Source organism: Nilaparvata lugens, chromosome 14 (genome assembly GCF_014356525.2).
Source record: "Nilaparvata lugens isolate BPH chromosome 14, ASM1435652v1, whole genome shotgun sequence".
NCBI lineage: Eukaryota > Metazoa > Arthropoda > Insecta > Hemiptera > Delphacidae > Nilaparvata > Nilaparvata lugens.
In genome coordinates this window covers 16,632,145-16,650,778 of record NC_052517.1, presented here as the reverse complement: position 1 = coordinate 16,650,778, position 18,634 = coordinate 16,632,145, and the positions used below count along the sequence as shown (strand labels likewise).

General features: G+C 33.9%; 1 protein-coding gene across 2 annotated transcripts in view; it reads right to left on the bottom strand.

Annotated features, from left to right (window-relative positions):
- Nucleotides 1-250: 250 nt before the first annotated feature.
- LOC111045576 (gastrula zinc finger protein XlCGF57.1-like) overlaps nt 251-18,634 on the bottom strand; it is a 39,986-nt gene continuing 21,602 nt past the window's right edge. For both annotated transcript variants that reach the window (XM_039440955.1, XM_039440954.1), the window contains 2 exons: nt 3,059-3,203; nt 251-2,467 (listed from right to left, as the gene is read on the bottom strand). In XM_039440955.1, coding sequence (XP_039296889.1) covers nt 1,362-2,467; nt 3,059-3,203 — 1,251 coding nt within the window. In that variant the 3' untranslated portion in view covers nt 251-1,361. The remainder of the gene's footprint in view (nt 2,468-3,058; nt 3,204-18,634) is intronic.

The window sequence follows — 18,634 nt, the reverse complement described above, 5'->3', positions numbered from 1 at the left end:
AAAAATTGTGTCACAGACACTCCCTTAAAATGTCATTGTCAAACAATAAATTGTTGCAGCAATGAAAATCGCACCCCCTACATTGAAGAAGCTCCTATAATAATGAAAGGAAAACTTGGAATAGTAAAATAATACATCATTTCGAAGAGAATTCAATGCTCTTCAAACCTATGATAAGCATACGTTTTTATTATGAATTGTTGGAGAGTTATAAGCTCTGAAAGACAAAACATTGGATAAAAACCTGTTATTTCAACAATCACACACCTTCAAGAGCAGATAACTCGAAAACTAGAGGATATATAAACAAGTTGTAGATTGAATATTGTAGGAAATCATGTAAGCTTTAATTTGTTATGTGACAGTAAAGTCCTCAAGATACATAGTTTTTTAGTTTTATTCGAGAAGCCAACTATTACCTCTATACCCTTTTTTGAGCATTCATTGCTTGGGCTAATAGTAATTTTGTAGGGAGTATAAGTGCTGCTATGTGGATGCATTTCTGAGTCCCAGTAAATCTGCTACAGAGTATATCTGCACCTGGAGTTTGGTGAAATGCACATTGCTCCTTTTCTTCTGTCTACTTTGTCTTTATATATTATATTAATAAGCAATATATGTATCTAGTCCAGACAATGGATGCTCAAAAAAGGGTATGAAAGGAAAAGTTTGACCTCGCAAGTCTGTTAAGGGAAGTTATGAGGTAAACATAACACAAGTCCCCACCTCTACCTACAGTGATAAGGGAGTGATGGTGGTTCAAAGGTGATTTTTATTTGTTTCTAGCATATAACTCAAAACCTATGCATCTTACGGACATGACTACTCTATACAAAATTGAAGTTTACATTATTTCCTACAATATTCATCAACAAATTTTTCTATATCTTCTATATAGTTTTTGAAATATCTGCTCTTGAAGGCATTTTTGAAAAACCACATTTGCCCCCAATTTCTATATTGTTGCTCTAATAACTTTTCAAAGTTTAATGGAAAAAATCCATACTGATTATGGGCTTATAGAGCATCAAATTCTTTCCAATTTGTAAAGTTTCCATAAATGGAAATGTATAATGACCACTAAAAGTTTGTTGCAGTGCAGACCAAGGCTTGCCACAATGATGCAACAATCTCCATTTAAATTGCATGTTATTAATCGATTTTAGATTATTCCAAACAATAATAAAACATCACATAACCCTCTAAAGGTAGGTCACCTAAAAAATGAGATCAATGATAAGTCGATATCACGTTCACAAATATTAAGAAAGTAATATGTTTGGTAAATAAGTGTTTGATAGCCCATGGCTAAATCAATAATAAGCCATGATTATCAAATTCATCATATATGAAGGACTCACTTAGCTGGAAGTCGTTTCTCCAGTATGTGTTCTGGTATGTCTGTTCAAATGACTTTTATGAGCACTTTTGTAGTCACAAAACTTGCAGCTGAAAGGTTTTTCTGCTGTATGCGTTCTGATATGTGCTTTCAAATGACTTGAATGAGCACTTTTGTAGTCACAAAACTCGCAGCTGAAAGGTTTTTCTCCAGTATGTGTTCTGATATGTCTTTCCAAATTACCAAACGTAGCACTTTTGTAGTCACAAAACTCGCAGCTGAAAGGTTTTTCTCCAGTATGTGTTCTGGTATGTCTTTCCAAATGACTTGAATGAACACTTTTGTAGTCACAAAACTCGCAGCTGAAAAGTTTTTCTGCTGTATGAGTTCTGATATGTGCTTTCAAATGACCTAACGTATAACATTTGAAGTCACAAAACTCGCAACTGAAAGGTTTTTCTCCAGTATGTGTTCTGATATGTGCTTCCAAATTACTTAACTGAACACTTTTGAAGTCACAAAACTCGCAACTGAAAGGTTTTTCCCCAGTATGTGTTTTGATATGTCTTTTCAAATTACCAAATGTAGCACTTTTGTAGCCACAAAACTCGCAGCTGAAAGGTTTTTCTCCAGTATGTGTTCTGGTATGTCTTTCCAAATGACTTGAATGAGCACTTTTGTAGTCACAAAACTCACAGCTGAAAGGTTTTTCTGCTGTATGAGTTCTGATATGTGCTTTCAAATGACCTAACTGAGCACATTTATAGTCACAAAATTTGCAACTAAAAGGTTTTTCTCTAGTATGTGTTCTGATATGTGCTTTCAAATCACCTAACCTAGCACTTTTAAAAACACAAAATTCGCAGCTGAAAGGTTTTTCTCCAGTGTGTTTTCTAATGTGTACCTTCAAACGACTGAACCATGGTGTTATAAAGCTACAGTGAGCACAGCTGTAGAGCTTGGTCTTTTTGCCAGCCACAGATGACTCAGTGCACTTTTCCACTGGAGAAATTAAATGCTCATTCAGTCCACCCACTTCTGTTGCATAGTCTCGGCCAGATGTGCTGCAGTTTGAAGGCCACATCTCTGGTTCACTCTTCACTGAACTATACTCAGCCTCTTTCTCATCTGCAATCATCAATAATAAAACTTATAGATTATGGATATCTTGTACATATAACAGGATATATAGTGAAATTCACATTATAGTCAGTGGAAATGATAGGACAACCATTTGCTTTTTTTCGATTACCATTGCCGTATAAAGTGGGTAGAAGTTAATTCAGAGTATCTGATATGAGATTAATTTATTGCTACTCATTCCTAGCAAACATACTAATTGTCTATACTAGCAATGCCATTAAAATAATTAGAAATTTTGAAGAATTTCGTTTTTAAATTTAATCGCATTTTTTTCGTTAATATTGTTTACAATTCATGGTTTAAGGATGCACTGCAGAGAAAATGAGATTTTTATATTATTTTAATAAAATTACAAATGAATTGAATTCAACTCTATCTCAAATATATTTTGTTATTGTATATTTTGCATAGTTGACATGTGGCAGACAGCCCATTCAGGAGTAGCATTTACACAGGAGTTCCACTCCTAAACATCAAACCACTTTATGTAAGGAAGCTGGCCACAATCTAATCACCCAAGCATGGAGTGTAGACCCTGGTCAATCAAGAATTGGTTAATAATACAATGCATCTCACCATATGCATCCTCTTTGATGAAGATCATGTTGTAGCCAGGGATTAGATAATGTTGTTGGCTGCAATCATCTTCCACTGCAGCTGGTTGCTGGCTGCTATCATCCTCCTCCTCCTCCTCCTCCTTTTTAACAGTAACTGTCGCCATCTGCAACACATACACATTCACAATCAATGCCAGGAATATTATTGAACTTTTGACTTACTCAAACGTGTGTGTGAGTGTGTGTGAGTGTGTGTGTGTGTGTGTGTGTGTGTGTGTGTGTGTATGTGCGTCTGTGTACACGATATCTCATCTCCCAATTAACGGAATGACTTGAAATTTGGAACTTAAGGTCCTTAACCTAGAGCCGCAGTGCAGGATGGTTTCTCACAGCTTGGCGATGTTGTCATTTGAGATGGGTGTCTGGCTTGAAAGTGTTTCGGCCGCATTGCAGGATGACTATTAACGGTTGCCGGAAGATCAACAGCTGGGTTTATTCGTGATAGAGAAATTCTGATTGCAGATTCGTTCTCAGCGACCCCAATTTTAGCCTGAAGGCTTAGATTGTCAACAATGTTTGTAAATAATTAAAAATCATCATGAAAAGTCATTAAATGGTAGTACACCACGTTTCTGGAAACTTTTTACTGGTGACTGGAGTTATTGTTTGTTATAAGTAACACAAAAATCAAAATAATCATGAGAAAGAAAACTGCTGATGAAAGCGAATAAGAACACCACTCCATTGTTCTATTGTCTCGGCTGCTTTGCTGAGCCTGGCTGGAGGGATCAAATAACCAACTGGATTGATTTTTCGTCTGTCCGCTAGGCGGAACTACGCCGACCATTGCTGGGTGGAAGATGTTACTGCGGCCGCTCACATTCCCACCAACGTTGCTATTATTTGCTGTCTCAGCGCCTAGTCCAAGTCAGACAAGCATCCAGCCTGCACTGCGGAGCTAGCTTTACACTATAAGGCCTCTTTCACACGATAGGAGACGTGCAACTTGAACACTGAGCAGTGTTCACGTTTTTTTGTCGAAGTACATTGAGTCCAATCATGTCTTTCACATGGTGATCCCGAGCCAGGAACCTCCTTTTGTCACGTCTTTTCCCCTCGAGGCAAGCAGAAACCGGCTTGGATCGAGATACTAGCGGACAAATTGCCGCTTTCACATGGTGATTCTACATCTCTCCGGTCATCACTTTTTCTCAAAATCTATCTTTCTTGAAAATGAAGATAGAAAGATTCTGATTTCGGATTTGGTTTCAGCGACCCCAAATTCTTAAAAGCGTAAGTCCCGTTTTCAAAAATATCTGAAAACAAGGAAGTTATGGCTGTTTTTAATAAAGCTTTCTATTATCATATAATTATACGGTAAAAACGAACAGGTACTGTACTATACAGTACGTATATACTGTAGCTATTATAATACAACTTAGACTGTATTTTTGTAGGAAATTTGGTGGGCTATTTATCTTGATTTCTGAAAATACCCAAAAAAAAGGAGTAAGATAACTTTGAAAAACCAACGTTTTCCTGCCAATTGACAAAACAGATTAAAAATTATTCTAAGACATATTATGTCTTGAACTAAAAACGTGTAACAGATATCCAGATCACTATTCAAGCTATCAAGCTTTTCATAAATTTATTTGTGTTCCCATGGCAGTAGGTTTGCGCCCAACGTTTTCACTTAAACATTTCTGTGATAATTATCAAATTATGATAGAACACATTATCGTATTGATCTTCTAAATCCAGTTACATGCACATCGATTTCCGTAATATTTATTTTACCGTTCCTATGAGTTCTACCAGGTTCAGCGCAACTTGTTAAATATCATTATGTTTGATTCAACAGAATTCATAAGAACGGCAAAAAATCGAAGAACAAAAAAGCCGAAGTTCGTGTCGACGGTATACGACATAGAAAGCAAAAGCTCGCGTTTGGTCCATAGTTCTACGACTGAGGATTCAGACCAGTGACTAAAATCGACAAGCCATGATTATGTCAATCACTACTCATATAATAATACAAAGTATAGAACTTTTTACTATGATACATGGTTTTCATTCTTTAATAAAAATAAAAAGAGATTCCGGTGTCAAAAGCATCAAGGTCGCCAGGCTGGTCTGGACTATTCATGACTTCCTCAGTATGCATTATCCACTCATTCTAATACAAACACAGACATCAGTTTCGTTTTAGTTGGAATGGAATGACTTTTTATATTCTTTCAGTTCTTAATATTTACTGGTATTTTGGAGTTATATTCAACTATTTGAACCTGATAAATTAGATTGTTGAACGACAATTGAAATTCAGTGAAGTTTACTTGTCCTTTTCCTCGTATTTTATTGGGTGATGAGTGGAGATGATTTATGATATCATATTTTGGACTCATTTTTCCAAAGTTTAATTTTTTTTGAACTTTTAAAAATTAAAAATGTTCATGTTTAAACTTTTTAGGTGTTTGAAAACTTCTTAAAACCTTTGCCTGTCTCTTCATGAAGCAGGAGTATTGTTATCTTTGTACGTTTACTATATAATCATATGATAATGGAAAGCTATATTAAAAATAGCTATAGGTAACTCCCTTGTTTTCGGGTATTTTTGAAAATGGGACTCTAAAGAATTTGGGGTCGCTGAATCCGAATCTGAAATCAGAAATCTTCTATCTATATTTTTAAGGAAGTTAGACTTTGAGAAAAAGTGATGAGTCATACTTTGAGCAAACGTTGGCGTAATTGTTAGATTTGTCGGCTTATTTGTAAGATCCCCATGTGAGAGCACAGGAGAGCTGCGAAATATGAAATATGATCGTCCATAATGTGATCTTCAGGAGCCAGGATTCTGCCGTGTGAAAGAGGCCTAAGGATCCAACACTAACAATTTCGATCAAATGCAATTCAAGATGGCGGCTAAAATGGCGAAAATGTTGTCAAAAACAGGGTTTTTTTGCGATTTTCTCGGAAACAGCTCCAACGATTTTGATCAAATTCATACCTAAAAAAGTCATTGATAAGCTCTATCAAATGCCACTAGTCCCATATCTGTAAAAATTGCAGGAGCATCTATGCAAAGTTTGATTTTGGATTCCCAATTAAACAAAAATAATGATTTAAACAAAAAACTTCAAGTGGAAAAGATTGAGCATAAAAATCTCTACAATTAATTTTCAGTAACTTTTTCACCTAAAATTGTAAATAAGCTCAAAAATTGAGAAAATAATATTATTCAATTGCAAACTGTTGATTCTATTAAATCATTCACTATGAAGAGATAGAAGACTTTGTGTGTCTGCAGCGCTATAATTGTCCTGTCACATGCTGGCTCAGATCTTAGAATAGTAGACTTGAGATGCGCGTGAACACTAGCGTCAGTTGATCAATTTTTATAACGGCAAGGAAAGTTGTGTGAGTGCGCCACACCAGATTTTTTACTTCTACACTTGCCAAAGTTGAGAATTATTATAAACTAGCTGGCCCGGCGAACTTCGTACCGCCAAAGAGTTAATCCATCTCATGACAAACTTTAGCTGGATGCACACCTTAGGAGGCGCGATGCGGCATTTTGCATCCAGGTGCTTCTTGCTTATATTGGTTTGAATGGGAGAACTCACACACACTGAATCGGACATGGCGTGGAACGGTGTGATAAGGCAATCTCCATAAGATCAACACTTTGTATCACCAAACCGCGCCTCCTAAGGTGAGCTTAGTCTTCGCTTAATCTGATGCACTATATTTTTACATTCTTTGCCTTATTACTATAGGTAAGAAAATTATTGCTGTCGGATCCTTATACTGTAAGCACAGTATACATACAGTACGGAAACTTGGCTATATCCTGACGCCAAAATCCGCCATCTTGTTAGGAAGCGCCGCATTGTAATAGTATTGATGGTAGGTTCGGATCATTTCAATGATCCGGATCGATTGATCTCATTCACTGCCACGAGCCAATCAGAAGACCAGGATTGGAACTTTCCAAGGTCACGTGACGTGTTTAGTATTGGCGTCATGTAAAAAGCATTGGTTAGATAGGCGATTGATTACAAGTTTCCATTCTGTATATTCTGTGCTGTAAGGACCTTAAGTTCCAAAATTCGAGTCATTCCGTTAATTGGGAGATGAGATATCGTGTACACAGACGCACATACACTCATATATATACACACACACACACACACACACACATACAGACCAATACCCAAAAACCTCTTTTTTGGACTCAGGGGACCTTGAAACACATAGAAAATTAGAAATTGGGGTACCTTAATTTTTTTCGGAAAGTAATACTTTCCTTACCTATGGTAATAGGGCAAGGAAAGTAAAAACAGATCTACCAACGGCTGTTGGATAATGCAAATTATTATAATAGCTGATTTTTATTTCTGTGTGTGGCCAGCTCACAAATCTTCTTCCATAAGGATTACATGTAAACTTTGAAGGACCATAGGGAAGAGTCCTGGAGTCTGATCGTAAATTTGATAGACCATAAACATGCTCCTGAACATAACAAACACAACTAAACAAAATCATCAAATTCTGTGCACAAATTAAAAAGTTATTGAACGACAAAATTTGAGGCTCAATTTTTATTATTATAAAATTCCAGTCTCTAAACAGCTGATTGATTGGTGGTTTCAGCCATATGAACCATAGTCATCCAAGTTCCATGATGACACAAAAGTTTCATGAATGAAAAGTATTGATAGCATGTGAATGCCATCATAGACCACAACATAGTGAGAATCTCAGAGTGGGTAGATTTTAATTTGTCTGAATAACCTAAATTATTATATTCAACAGTTGCCAACAGTTTGCAATTGGATGATCACATTTTCTCGAATTTCGAGCTTATTTTTAATTTTAGGTGAAAATGTTACAAATCATTTGTTGTAGAGATTCTCATGCTGGATCTTTTCCACTCAAAATTTTTTGTTTAAATTTTATCTGAAGCCTGATAATTGAGAATCTAAAATCAAACTTTGCATAGATGGGGCGGAGCTCCTGAAATTTTTACAGATATGGGTCTTGTGGCAGTTGATGGAGCTTATAGAGCTTATTTCAGGTATAACTTTAATCAAAATCGTTGGAGCCGTTTTCGAGAAAATCGCGAAAAACCCTGGTTTTGACAACATTTTCGCCATTTTAGCCGCCATCTTAAATCGCATTTGATCAAATTGTTTGTGTCGGATCCTTATATTGTAAGGGCCTTACCTTACAAATTTAAAGTCATTCCGTTAATTGGGAGATGAGATAACGTGCACACAGACGCACATACACTCATACACACACACACACACACACACACACACACACACACACACACCACACACACACACACACATACACACATACAGACCAATACCCAAAAACCTCTTTTTTGGACTCAGAGGACCTTGAAACACATAGAAATTTAGAAATTGGGGTACCTTAATTTTTTTCGGAAAGTAGTACTTTCCTTACCTATGGTAATAGGGCAAGGAAAGTAAAAACAGATCTACCAACGGGTGTTGGATGATGCAATTATTATAATAGCTGATTTTATTTCTGTGTGTAGCCAGCTCACAAATCTTCTTCCATAAGGATTACATGTAAACTTTGAAGGACCATAGGGAAGAGTCCTTGTGTCGGATCGTAAATTTGATAGACCATAAACATACTCCTGAACATAACAAACACAACTAAACAGAAATCATCAAATTCTGTGCACAAATTAAAAAGTTATTGAATGTCAAAATTTGAGACTCAATTTTATTATTATAAAATTCCAGTCTCTAAACAGTTGATTGATTGGTGGTTTTAGCCATATGAACCATAGTCACCCAAGTTCCATGATGACACAAAAGTTTCATGAATGGAAAGTTTTGATTGCATGTGAATGCCATCATAGACCACAACATGAATTAAATTAAATCGCTGCCTTTATTAAAAACCTAGGAGGGCGAAGTTAGGGCGCAGCCGACCCTCTCTTACACTTAACCCTCCATACAATTCTAAGTTACAACTAAAACAACATCATAAACCATGAACTAAAGTAAAAGAAAACAATAACTTAGAAAACAAATTAACAAGAAAAATATATAAATATAATAAAATTAAAAAAAAAAGAGAAAACTTGAACTCCTTTCAAATTTAAGTACGGTACGTGGTGAGAATCTCAGAGTGGGTAGGTTATGATTTGTCTGAATAACCTAAATTATTATATTCAAAGTTCAATATTATGTGTTAATGTGGGAAGTGGAGTTTATACTTCTTTATACTAACAAGAGGAATATGTTTATATTATTAGAAATGTTTTGATTCTTGAATAATAAACACAAACATTGAAAGGTTATTTGATCAGCTGTTTCATCACACTAATTTAACATTTAACACAAATTTAATCTTGTCTCAGAAGATAAATTTATTTATTATTAATATTAAATATCATCTTCTTTCTTTCAGGACATAAATTTATTATCTATTATTATTCGAATTATCTAGGTACTTGAACAAAACAGTTTTTAGCATGTCAAAAATGTTGTTTTCTGTAAGATAAGAGTGGATTGTGAAAGCAAGAAAATGTTGAGAAATTATTTTTCTAATTATGAACAATGAACAAATGACCCACCCACCTATTCATTCAATCTTAATATACGCTGAATTATTTGTAGCACAAAAACTGACGATTGAAGCAATATTAAGCAAACCCAGGTTCTATCCAATGGATATGGTTTTTAGTGATTTTGAGGTCATGACTATAAGTCAATTATACATAAAAACAGTAATTGAGTACTTAATGAAATATAGATCCGATTTTCCTTTCTCATTAAACTCTACACATAATTATTATAATCTAAGGCCACTGCTAACAAATATGTAACCTATAACACTAAAATTGAATGTATAAGGAGGCAGTTAATTTTAAATTTTATGCAGGGTTGAAGTATTCTCATGGAACTGAATTTCCGTTAGTGATGAAAAATACATTGGTAGGTATTTTGGAATATTTCAAACTTGTATTTTCCTTTCCCACGGAATTGTGCTCTGTCTCCACGTGGACCGTCGTCTCATTGGTGGGAGGGGAACATTATTTGCATGGAAAAGCTAGTTTGAATCAATCCGCAAATCAATACAGATTTGAATGTAGAGGTAGCCTCGGGCCTCTCCAGTGCAGTTTTTTCCCACTTGAGCATGTAATTTGAAATAAGTTTTCATTGAGAGTAATAGAAACAAATTTGTATCAATGTATTAGTCTTCATCCTGGGATGAATTGCAGTATTTTATTAATTGTTTGAAGTGAATGTGTAATTTTTATTGAAAATATTATTACTGCCTAAAAAGCAGTCATTGGGTCATGTCAGTGGCCCTGAAAATGATCAGTTGCGACCTGAAAACTCTGACACCAGACCTGAGCCAGCCAGGTCACTCGATACTACGAGTTATAGAAAATATTAGTGATAACATCCTATGTAGTGAAAATTCGGATAGTGATGGATCTATACTCTGAACAATGGTGAGTGACATTGTATTTTCTAGCTCATGCTTAAAGCCCTTGAGTGACCGAGTCCCTGGTATTATGAATTTGAAGTGGAGAAATGAGTAAAGGTCACTCTACCTTTGTTAACAGTTCAAATCCCTGATCAGTTAGCAAAATCTCAAAAACAGTTCTCTGGAGTTAATGATGAATGCACAATAAATTGTTACAGATTATTTGTTGTCAAAATTTCTAGTAGTTAGTTCAGACAATAAAATTTACAAGTTGAATAAAAAAAATAGTTGTTTATCAAGTCCCATGACTCGCCCTTTAGTATTTTTGAGCTTTTCTACCACCATCTAGGGGCGGTTGCAATAACAATACAGTTCATGAGCGAGTTCTATAACCCAAGGGGTCACTAGTAAAATTTCTATATTATTAATGGGTATTCATAATTTATATTATGCCACCATATTATGATCACTTACATGATCATATTTATGTACCCTGAATTATTTGTAGCACAAAAACTGACGATTGAAGCAATATAAGCAAACCCAGGTTCTATCCAATGGATATGGTTTTTAGTGATTTTGAGGTCATGACTATAAGTCAATTATACATAAAAACAGTAATTGAGTACTTAATGAAATATAGATCCGATTTTCCTTTCTCATTAAACTCTACACATAATTATTATAATCTAAGGGCCACTGCTAACAAATATGTAACCTATAACACTAAAATTGAATGTATAAGGAGGCAGTTAATTGACATAGGTACAAAAATAATAAACCTTATTCCAAATCGCTTTCTCATGGACAATAAGATCAGCGGAAAAATTAAACTGGATATAAAAAACTAGACATACAATGATTTTTTTTTCTATTTAGATATATAAGACTCAAGATTTCTGCTCCAGCATTGTTTTTTTTTCATTTTTCAGTGGACTCACTGACCTTTAATTTGAGTACCTATTCCTCTGTTTTTTCTTCCTTCCCACATTTATCCCTTCCCTTTTTTCCTCATCACTTTTCTCTTCTCTTCTTTGCCTGCCTATTACATGGGAAACCATAGTTGGCTAGGTATCTTCCTCTCTTTTTTCTCTTCTTCAACACACCCAACCACAAAACCAATGGTTTTTTCATATTTGTAGCTTTTTATTGTATTTTATTTGTTTGTAATTCTTTGTCATTTTGTTTTGTCTTTTTTTGTGTTTTAATAAATTGAAAAAAAAAATTGGAAAATTGAAAATGTATATGTATGTTAGTACATGTATTTGGATACACCTTATAGCTTGAAATTATTTGGAAAAACACTTACAAAATCATCATTTGAGCTCTGCCTTTGGTTAACACTGTGGAAATTCTATCTAGCACTTGAATGTCATCGAGTTTGACATGGTCAGTGGGTAGAGTTGTCTCTGAAACATTAAAAGAGCATTCACTTTATACTGGAAATATGGGGGAGAGATAGATATAGATAAGTTAAGATTGCGATTAATCAAATAGTCTTTTTAAAAATGAATTTATTTTTTAACCACATATTACAATAATTTTATATCTCGCGATAGAGCTCCGTCCGCTATGTCCGTTAGCTTGGAACTGACTACTAAATACAATGTTACCTTCCACTACAACTATGCTACATCAACAATAATGGAATGAGGAGTGCTGACTACATAAGTAATTAGCTATATAACTCCTCCATCCCTAAAAAGAACTTCGGGGGTAGGGTTGTTAACAATGTTTACATTGGGTGAAACTTTTCTACTTAGATAACGATACAATAGAACAATTGACATTAGAATAAAAATTACATACAAAATAATTGTCCAAAAACTTATGTTTGTAGTTAAAATACTTTCTTCCCTTATGGGGGTGTACTAATCTTGTTAACAGCAATCGGATTAAAATTAAGATGTTCTAAATTAATTGTGAATTCTGGTTCTTGGTCTTCATTCATACTATTGATAACGTTGTCTAGGTTCAATAACTTAGGTCGATATTTTGATTCAGACAAATGATTAAGTATTTTACCATTATAATAATATGTATTGTTGTTGCTATTAATTAAATGAACTCCTTTTACAGATTTTGTTATCGTTTCTGCTTGCTTGTCAATTTTTATGTTTTCTTCATTTGGAAAGACACACAAATAGCTATTCAATTCTGGAATCCATTTTACAATACTATTACCTATTTTCATCTTACTATATTTACAGTTTGATGTAGTTCCTGATTCAATAATTTCTTTTTCACATTTCAATTTGTCATTACATAAACTTTCTACAGAACAAATAAAATTTGAACTTGTTTTTCTAGTGCATTCACTAGTTAGACCTTCAATTGATATCTGACCTTAGGAACAATAGTTACATATCCATTTTGAAACATACTAGGTACAGAAAACAACTTGTATAAGTTATAATTAAATTCATCTACGATTGGTAAGTTCAAAAAGTGAATGATTTCTTTAGACGTTAGTTTACAGTTTACATTTATCAAATTTTTGTATTCCCACATATTTTTCAATTCAGGTTTCAATGGTAATTTATTCTGATAGTAACCAGCAATCTTGGTTATCTGATAATACAATTCTTTAGTTGAAATAATGCTAGGATGTAAAACTTTCAATTTGCAGAATGTTAAAGAGTTTTCAATATCTTGGATCAAACTTAATACAATGTTATATAGAATATTCAACTGGTTCAGCAAATCTCTAAATTTCTCTAGTTCTACATAGTCGCTAAGTTTATCATTTACAAATTAAATTTATTCTCCAACTCATTAAAATTATAATTAACAATGTTCAACGTCTGATTAAATTCAGCAATAAGTTCTGAACTCAATGAATATTGGGCTGATATTTGATCAATCAAACTGTTTTGATTAGTTTTCAAATGTTCAAGTAAATAATCGTATCTTTCACCATCATACGAGTCCAAATTTCCAGTAATAAATTTTATTGCGGCTCCTATGCCATTCAATAGTCCTCTTTTAGATCTCTTATCATTAGTCACATTATAGCCATAATACCCATGAACTCTTCACATCCACATCAACATAAGTTAGCTGCATTCCACTCTCTTCTCAACAGACTGATCAGAATCCCAATGTCTACAGAAAACTACAACAAAGAACTTGGAACCATCTTAGAAATTGCAAGGAACAACGGCTACAAATCAGAAGTTATTTGGAACATTCTCAACAGGAAAAAACAGAAGGAAGCCACCAGATTAGTGTATTCTCAAGAGGATAGGAATCAGACAGGCAGCTGGATCACCCTACCCTACATTGGAAGAATTTCCCAACAAGTGGGGAATGCAATCAAGAGAGAAGGACTGCAAGTTGCCTTCAAGTCAACTCCAGTTGATGAACTCCTCCAAGGACCCCATAGCAGATCAGGAAAAAGTGGAGTATACAAACTGAACTGTGCTGAATGTAATGCCTGTAAAATCAATTGATGAACTCCTCCAAGGACCCCATAGCAGATCAGGAAAAAGTGGAGTATACAACTGAACTGTGCTGAATGTAATGCCTGTTACGTGGGCCAGACTGGTAGATCCTTCAACACAAGAATTGCAGAGCATACTACAGCCTGGAAAACGGGTAATATTAATTCAAATTTTGCAGACCATCTATTAGAGAGTGGACACAGTTTTGACCCAAAAAACAATACCGACATACTGCACTTTTGTCCTAAAAGCAGGCTATTGAATATTTTAGAAACAGTAGAAATTCAAAAAATAGAAAAAGACAGTTCAATAACAAGCCTTAATGATCATATTAACATATTCCCCTGTAATAAAAGTAGGTTAGTTCAAGACCATCTAGAATAAACCAAACCAAATCTAAACATGTTGGGGGGAAAAAATTAGACTAGTTTGTTAACCCAATTTTCAGTAGTTTTCTATGATTCTTGATAAGTATTTCAACAGTGATGATGATATTTCACAATTTCTTCATTTTATTACAAATTCCACTCTGAAATCTTTTTAACTTACATAAACTATTTTACTGCCTTACACCTATTTATTTTATCATAATTTTTTTCATATGAAATAATCATGTAATTTCAATAATTTGTTGGAATTAAGAAAATTAGAATTAGCAATCAATTACAATGATCAAGTGGCTCTTGCTTTTCTTTTTGTTAGTTTTATAATAAGTAAAAAGTTTTTCATAAAAAGTAGGCCGAAATCATATAATTTCTAATAATTTTGTTAGAATTAAGAATATAAATTAGAATTAGAATTAAAATCATAAATTAAAAATAGGAATGATAATTAGTCAGAAAGATCAGTAGCTCTTGCTTTTGTTTTTGTTACGAATTACGGTACAACTAGTCACTTTTACCTTTTTCTATACTTGGAATGTAGGTAACGCTAATAAATAAATAACAAAGCTTCAAATAATTTCAAAATTATTTTGCGTTTTTGCCAATGGAGAGGCCTGTACCCTTAGACCAGTTATAGAATAGACACGGGCACGGCCTGTTGTATATTCATACTGAAAGTCGATGAAGCCAACATCTACTGCCATATCTCCAGATTGTGACGTCAGTTTCAGATAGAAAACTTTTCTGTAGAGTTTGTTTACATTGTTTTCCATTGCAAATTGTGTCTATTTCAGCGGGAATGAAGCTGGAGTTTACCATTCTGATGAATAATGATTCATATCCTTCTGAAATGAGCACAATCTGAAAGTTTTCTATCCGATGATGACGCACGATTTGGAGATATGACAGTAGATTTTGGCTTCAGAGGCTAGACTTCCTTGCGTGTCTATTCTATAATTCTGGTCTAAGCCTGTACCATAGATTGTCAGTAAATAATACAAACTTGAAAAATCGGCTAGTATCCTGACACTGAAGTCCGCCATCTCGAATGAAAGTTTATACCGGGTACCGTAATTCAAAAAGGACTTCACAACTTTAAAACTCATATAATTCTTATTAAACAAGTTACAGAGCTGGTTTTGGTGTTGTTTTGAAGGAAAACACTTGTTTTTAACCTTAAACTAGAGGTTTCCTTTGTGACTTCCGTTGGTTATCCTGCAGACATCCCATCAATAGTCGATTAAATACAAGACATAGATATGACTTGATAACACTGACGAAGCAAAACACTGAAAAGCCACAGTTATCAACAATGTAAACTGTATAACAATCGACCTTTGTCCATTAGATTGTTGCTGCTTATCATTTTTAAAAGAACTATTGCAGGATGGCTTAAGGTTAGATGAGTATCTAAATTGTAATGATTTTATAAATGTGACAGATTGACACAATTATTTAAAAAATGAAAATATTGTTAAACTGATGATGCCTATTGTAAACTTGTTTTATTCTATGGCAAAACAGGATCTTGTATTCTTTTTTCTCAGACTTGCACTATATAGCATTTCAGGTTTAACTTGCTCAAACAGCAGTGCAAATCCTTGCTCTAAGTTCAGGTAGAGTGGCTGGCAAAGGAGGTACATAGGTACACAATATCTTATATGAAACCCCACAAGAAAAAAAAAATACAGTGGTGTTAGTCTGGGGACCGAGCGTGCCATTCAATTGGCGCATTACAGCCAATCTACTAATTTGGTCATCAAGAAAATATTAGATGTTAGTCAGGTAGTGTGGTGATGCGCCATCTTGCATAAAGAAAACATTTCATTCTTGGTCATCCTCATTGATCTGTGGTATCAAAAATTTTTGCAACATATCAAGGTACACACTATGCCGGTTTCAAACCAAAACCAGTGAACTCTAAACTAACTGGAATGGACTAGCAACACAAAAAAAGTGAGGCAGCTGGTAAAGATAGGCAACCCGCATTGCTGTGGGATTCGTTCATTTTGTTACGCATTGGCTCTTATGGGAGAATGCATTGCACAGTCTCAATTTCTATTTTATTTCTATATTGTATGTCTTATTCCACGGAAGCGTTATTTTTCCTTTATTTCCATTGTTAACTTTTTGAGAGCAAAAATAATGAAATAGGTTGAATATTAATAAAGAAAAGAATTTTTTTTATTTGTGACTGCAGTAGTTTTAGTATTGTCAACTTTTCACAAGCATGGGAATAACTTTGGGCCAGATTTAAGAGAAGCGTATTATTAATTTATTTTTATTTATTTAACAAGGACAAATATAAACTGTCATGAAATGATTGAGAATGAAAAAACAGGCTCATAGTCCAATCTCATATTTTTCACAATAAAAGTAGGTAAATAAAATAAATTATGATGATTCAATAACACAGGATTATTAAATTATGTAATGATAGCAATATACTAGGTATTCTGATAACATTTCAAATCAGTGTGGGAGTTTCAGAAATGATGCAAAGAAATCTATGAAGAAACATTATATCAATTATTGCATTATAATTATGACCATATGATAAGCAAACAGTAAAATATGCTAAATAATAATTATTTTATAATCATAAATTATATAAACAATAATACACATATAATTATACACATAAAATTATTTTATAATTGTAAATTGAACGATTATTAAATTTATTTGAAATGGGAAGATTTCAAAAATTAATTACAATTCAGCTGATAACAATATCATATTTTTCAAAATAAAAGTAGGTACCTAAAATAAATTATGTCATCTCATGATGATAACACAGAATTATTAATCATTATTGTAAAGCTCAAAATTCATTAAATGTATATTTTTTCGAACTTATAGATTCTATTAGATTATAGTATTATTCTATTAGATTCTATTAGTATTATATGCTGCTACTTACACTAAATTTATATTATACATTATACATAAAATGTATGATACGCCTACCTACATAATATACCATACACAAATTATGATAAATGAAGTAGGGACGTTCATTTTGTCATCTTGTAAGTTCATAATTGAAAATTTCTTTTGAGGCTCGTATCCTCTAAAAAACACTCTGATTCGGTTTGTTCGGCTGGCTGGAATACGTTTCATTTTCGTTTTCAATGGAGAGCTGTTTGAATTCGTCTGATAATATTCTTTCTGAGCGTTTTCTCCGAAATTATTATCAAACTCATCATTTTGCATTTCGTCAATTGGTCAACCTGTCATTTGAAACAGTCTTGGTCTTTTTTGGGACGATTGTTGATTGAGGAAATGCTCATTGGCATTGGTTGATACAATTTTGGGGTCTTGGTTGGTTGTAGTTTGGATTTTGAGCTGTTGGCTGATTTGTGTTGAAATACTGTGGTTTGGGTTGATTGTTTTGAAAACGTGTTGAGGTCTGTTCATGTGTTGATTTTGGAAGTGTTGATTTTTGTTTTGAAAGAACTGACCTTTCTGATTTTGAGTGTGATAGAACTGTTGTCTCTGAGGATAGTTTTGCATTTGATAGCTGGGATTACTTTTGTGTTGGATTTGAGTGTTAGGCTTTTTCAAATTAGAGTGGTCTTGAAAGAAACCAAATTTGAACTGGAAGTCATTGGATAGCATGTTTAGAGCACTGTCCAATGAACTGGATTTTTGGTTCTCATGAGAGACCCGAGAGGCTCTCTTAATCCTCTTAGCAATACTCTAAGTGCTAATCCATTTACATACTGACACATGACTTCTGATATTGTAGGTTTTTGTTTCGGAATACGAGCTCTGTAAATTCAGAAGTTTTTGGATTCGTTCATAGGATGAAAAGGGTGATTCACCTGATTCTTGTTTTAGTTCAGCCATTTCAAGATTGAGAGTAAGCAATCTCTCTTGTCCACGTAACTATTGATCAAACTTTTCTTACATCAGGCATGCATAAGTGTTAGAACTAGTAACAATGTCAAGAGCTGGGCTTTTAATACGGGCAAGAATAGTAGAATACAAGTATTCGTTTTGGAATCATCTGGATTGGCAGTTACGTAAATTTCGCTACAAGTTTGTCACAATTGAAATAAAACGATTTAGCATAGTAGGCTCTCCTGAATAATCAGGGATCATGTCCAAGAATTCTTTCTTAAGGCTTTGCACAGCCTTAATTATGAAATCACATTGAATAAGGTCTCTAGATAGTCAGGCATAAGACCTCTAAGCCATCTAAGAACTTTTGTTTTAAAAACTAGTCGATTTTGTGTTCTCTTTATTTCAAGAGGAATATTGTTGAAAAACGTAGGGCCA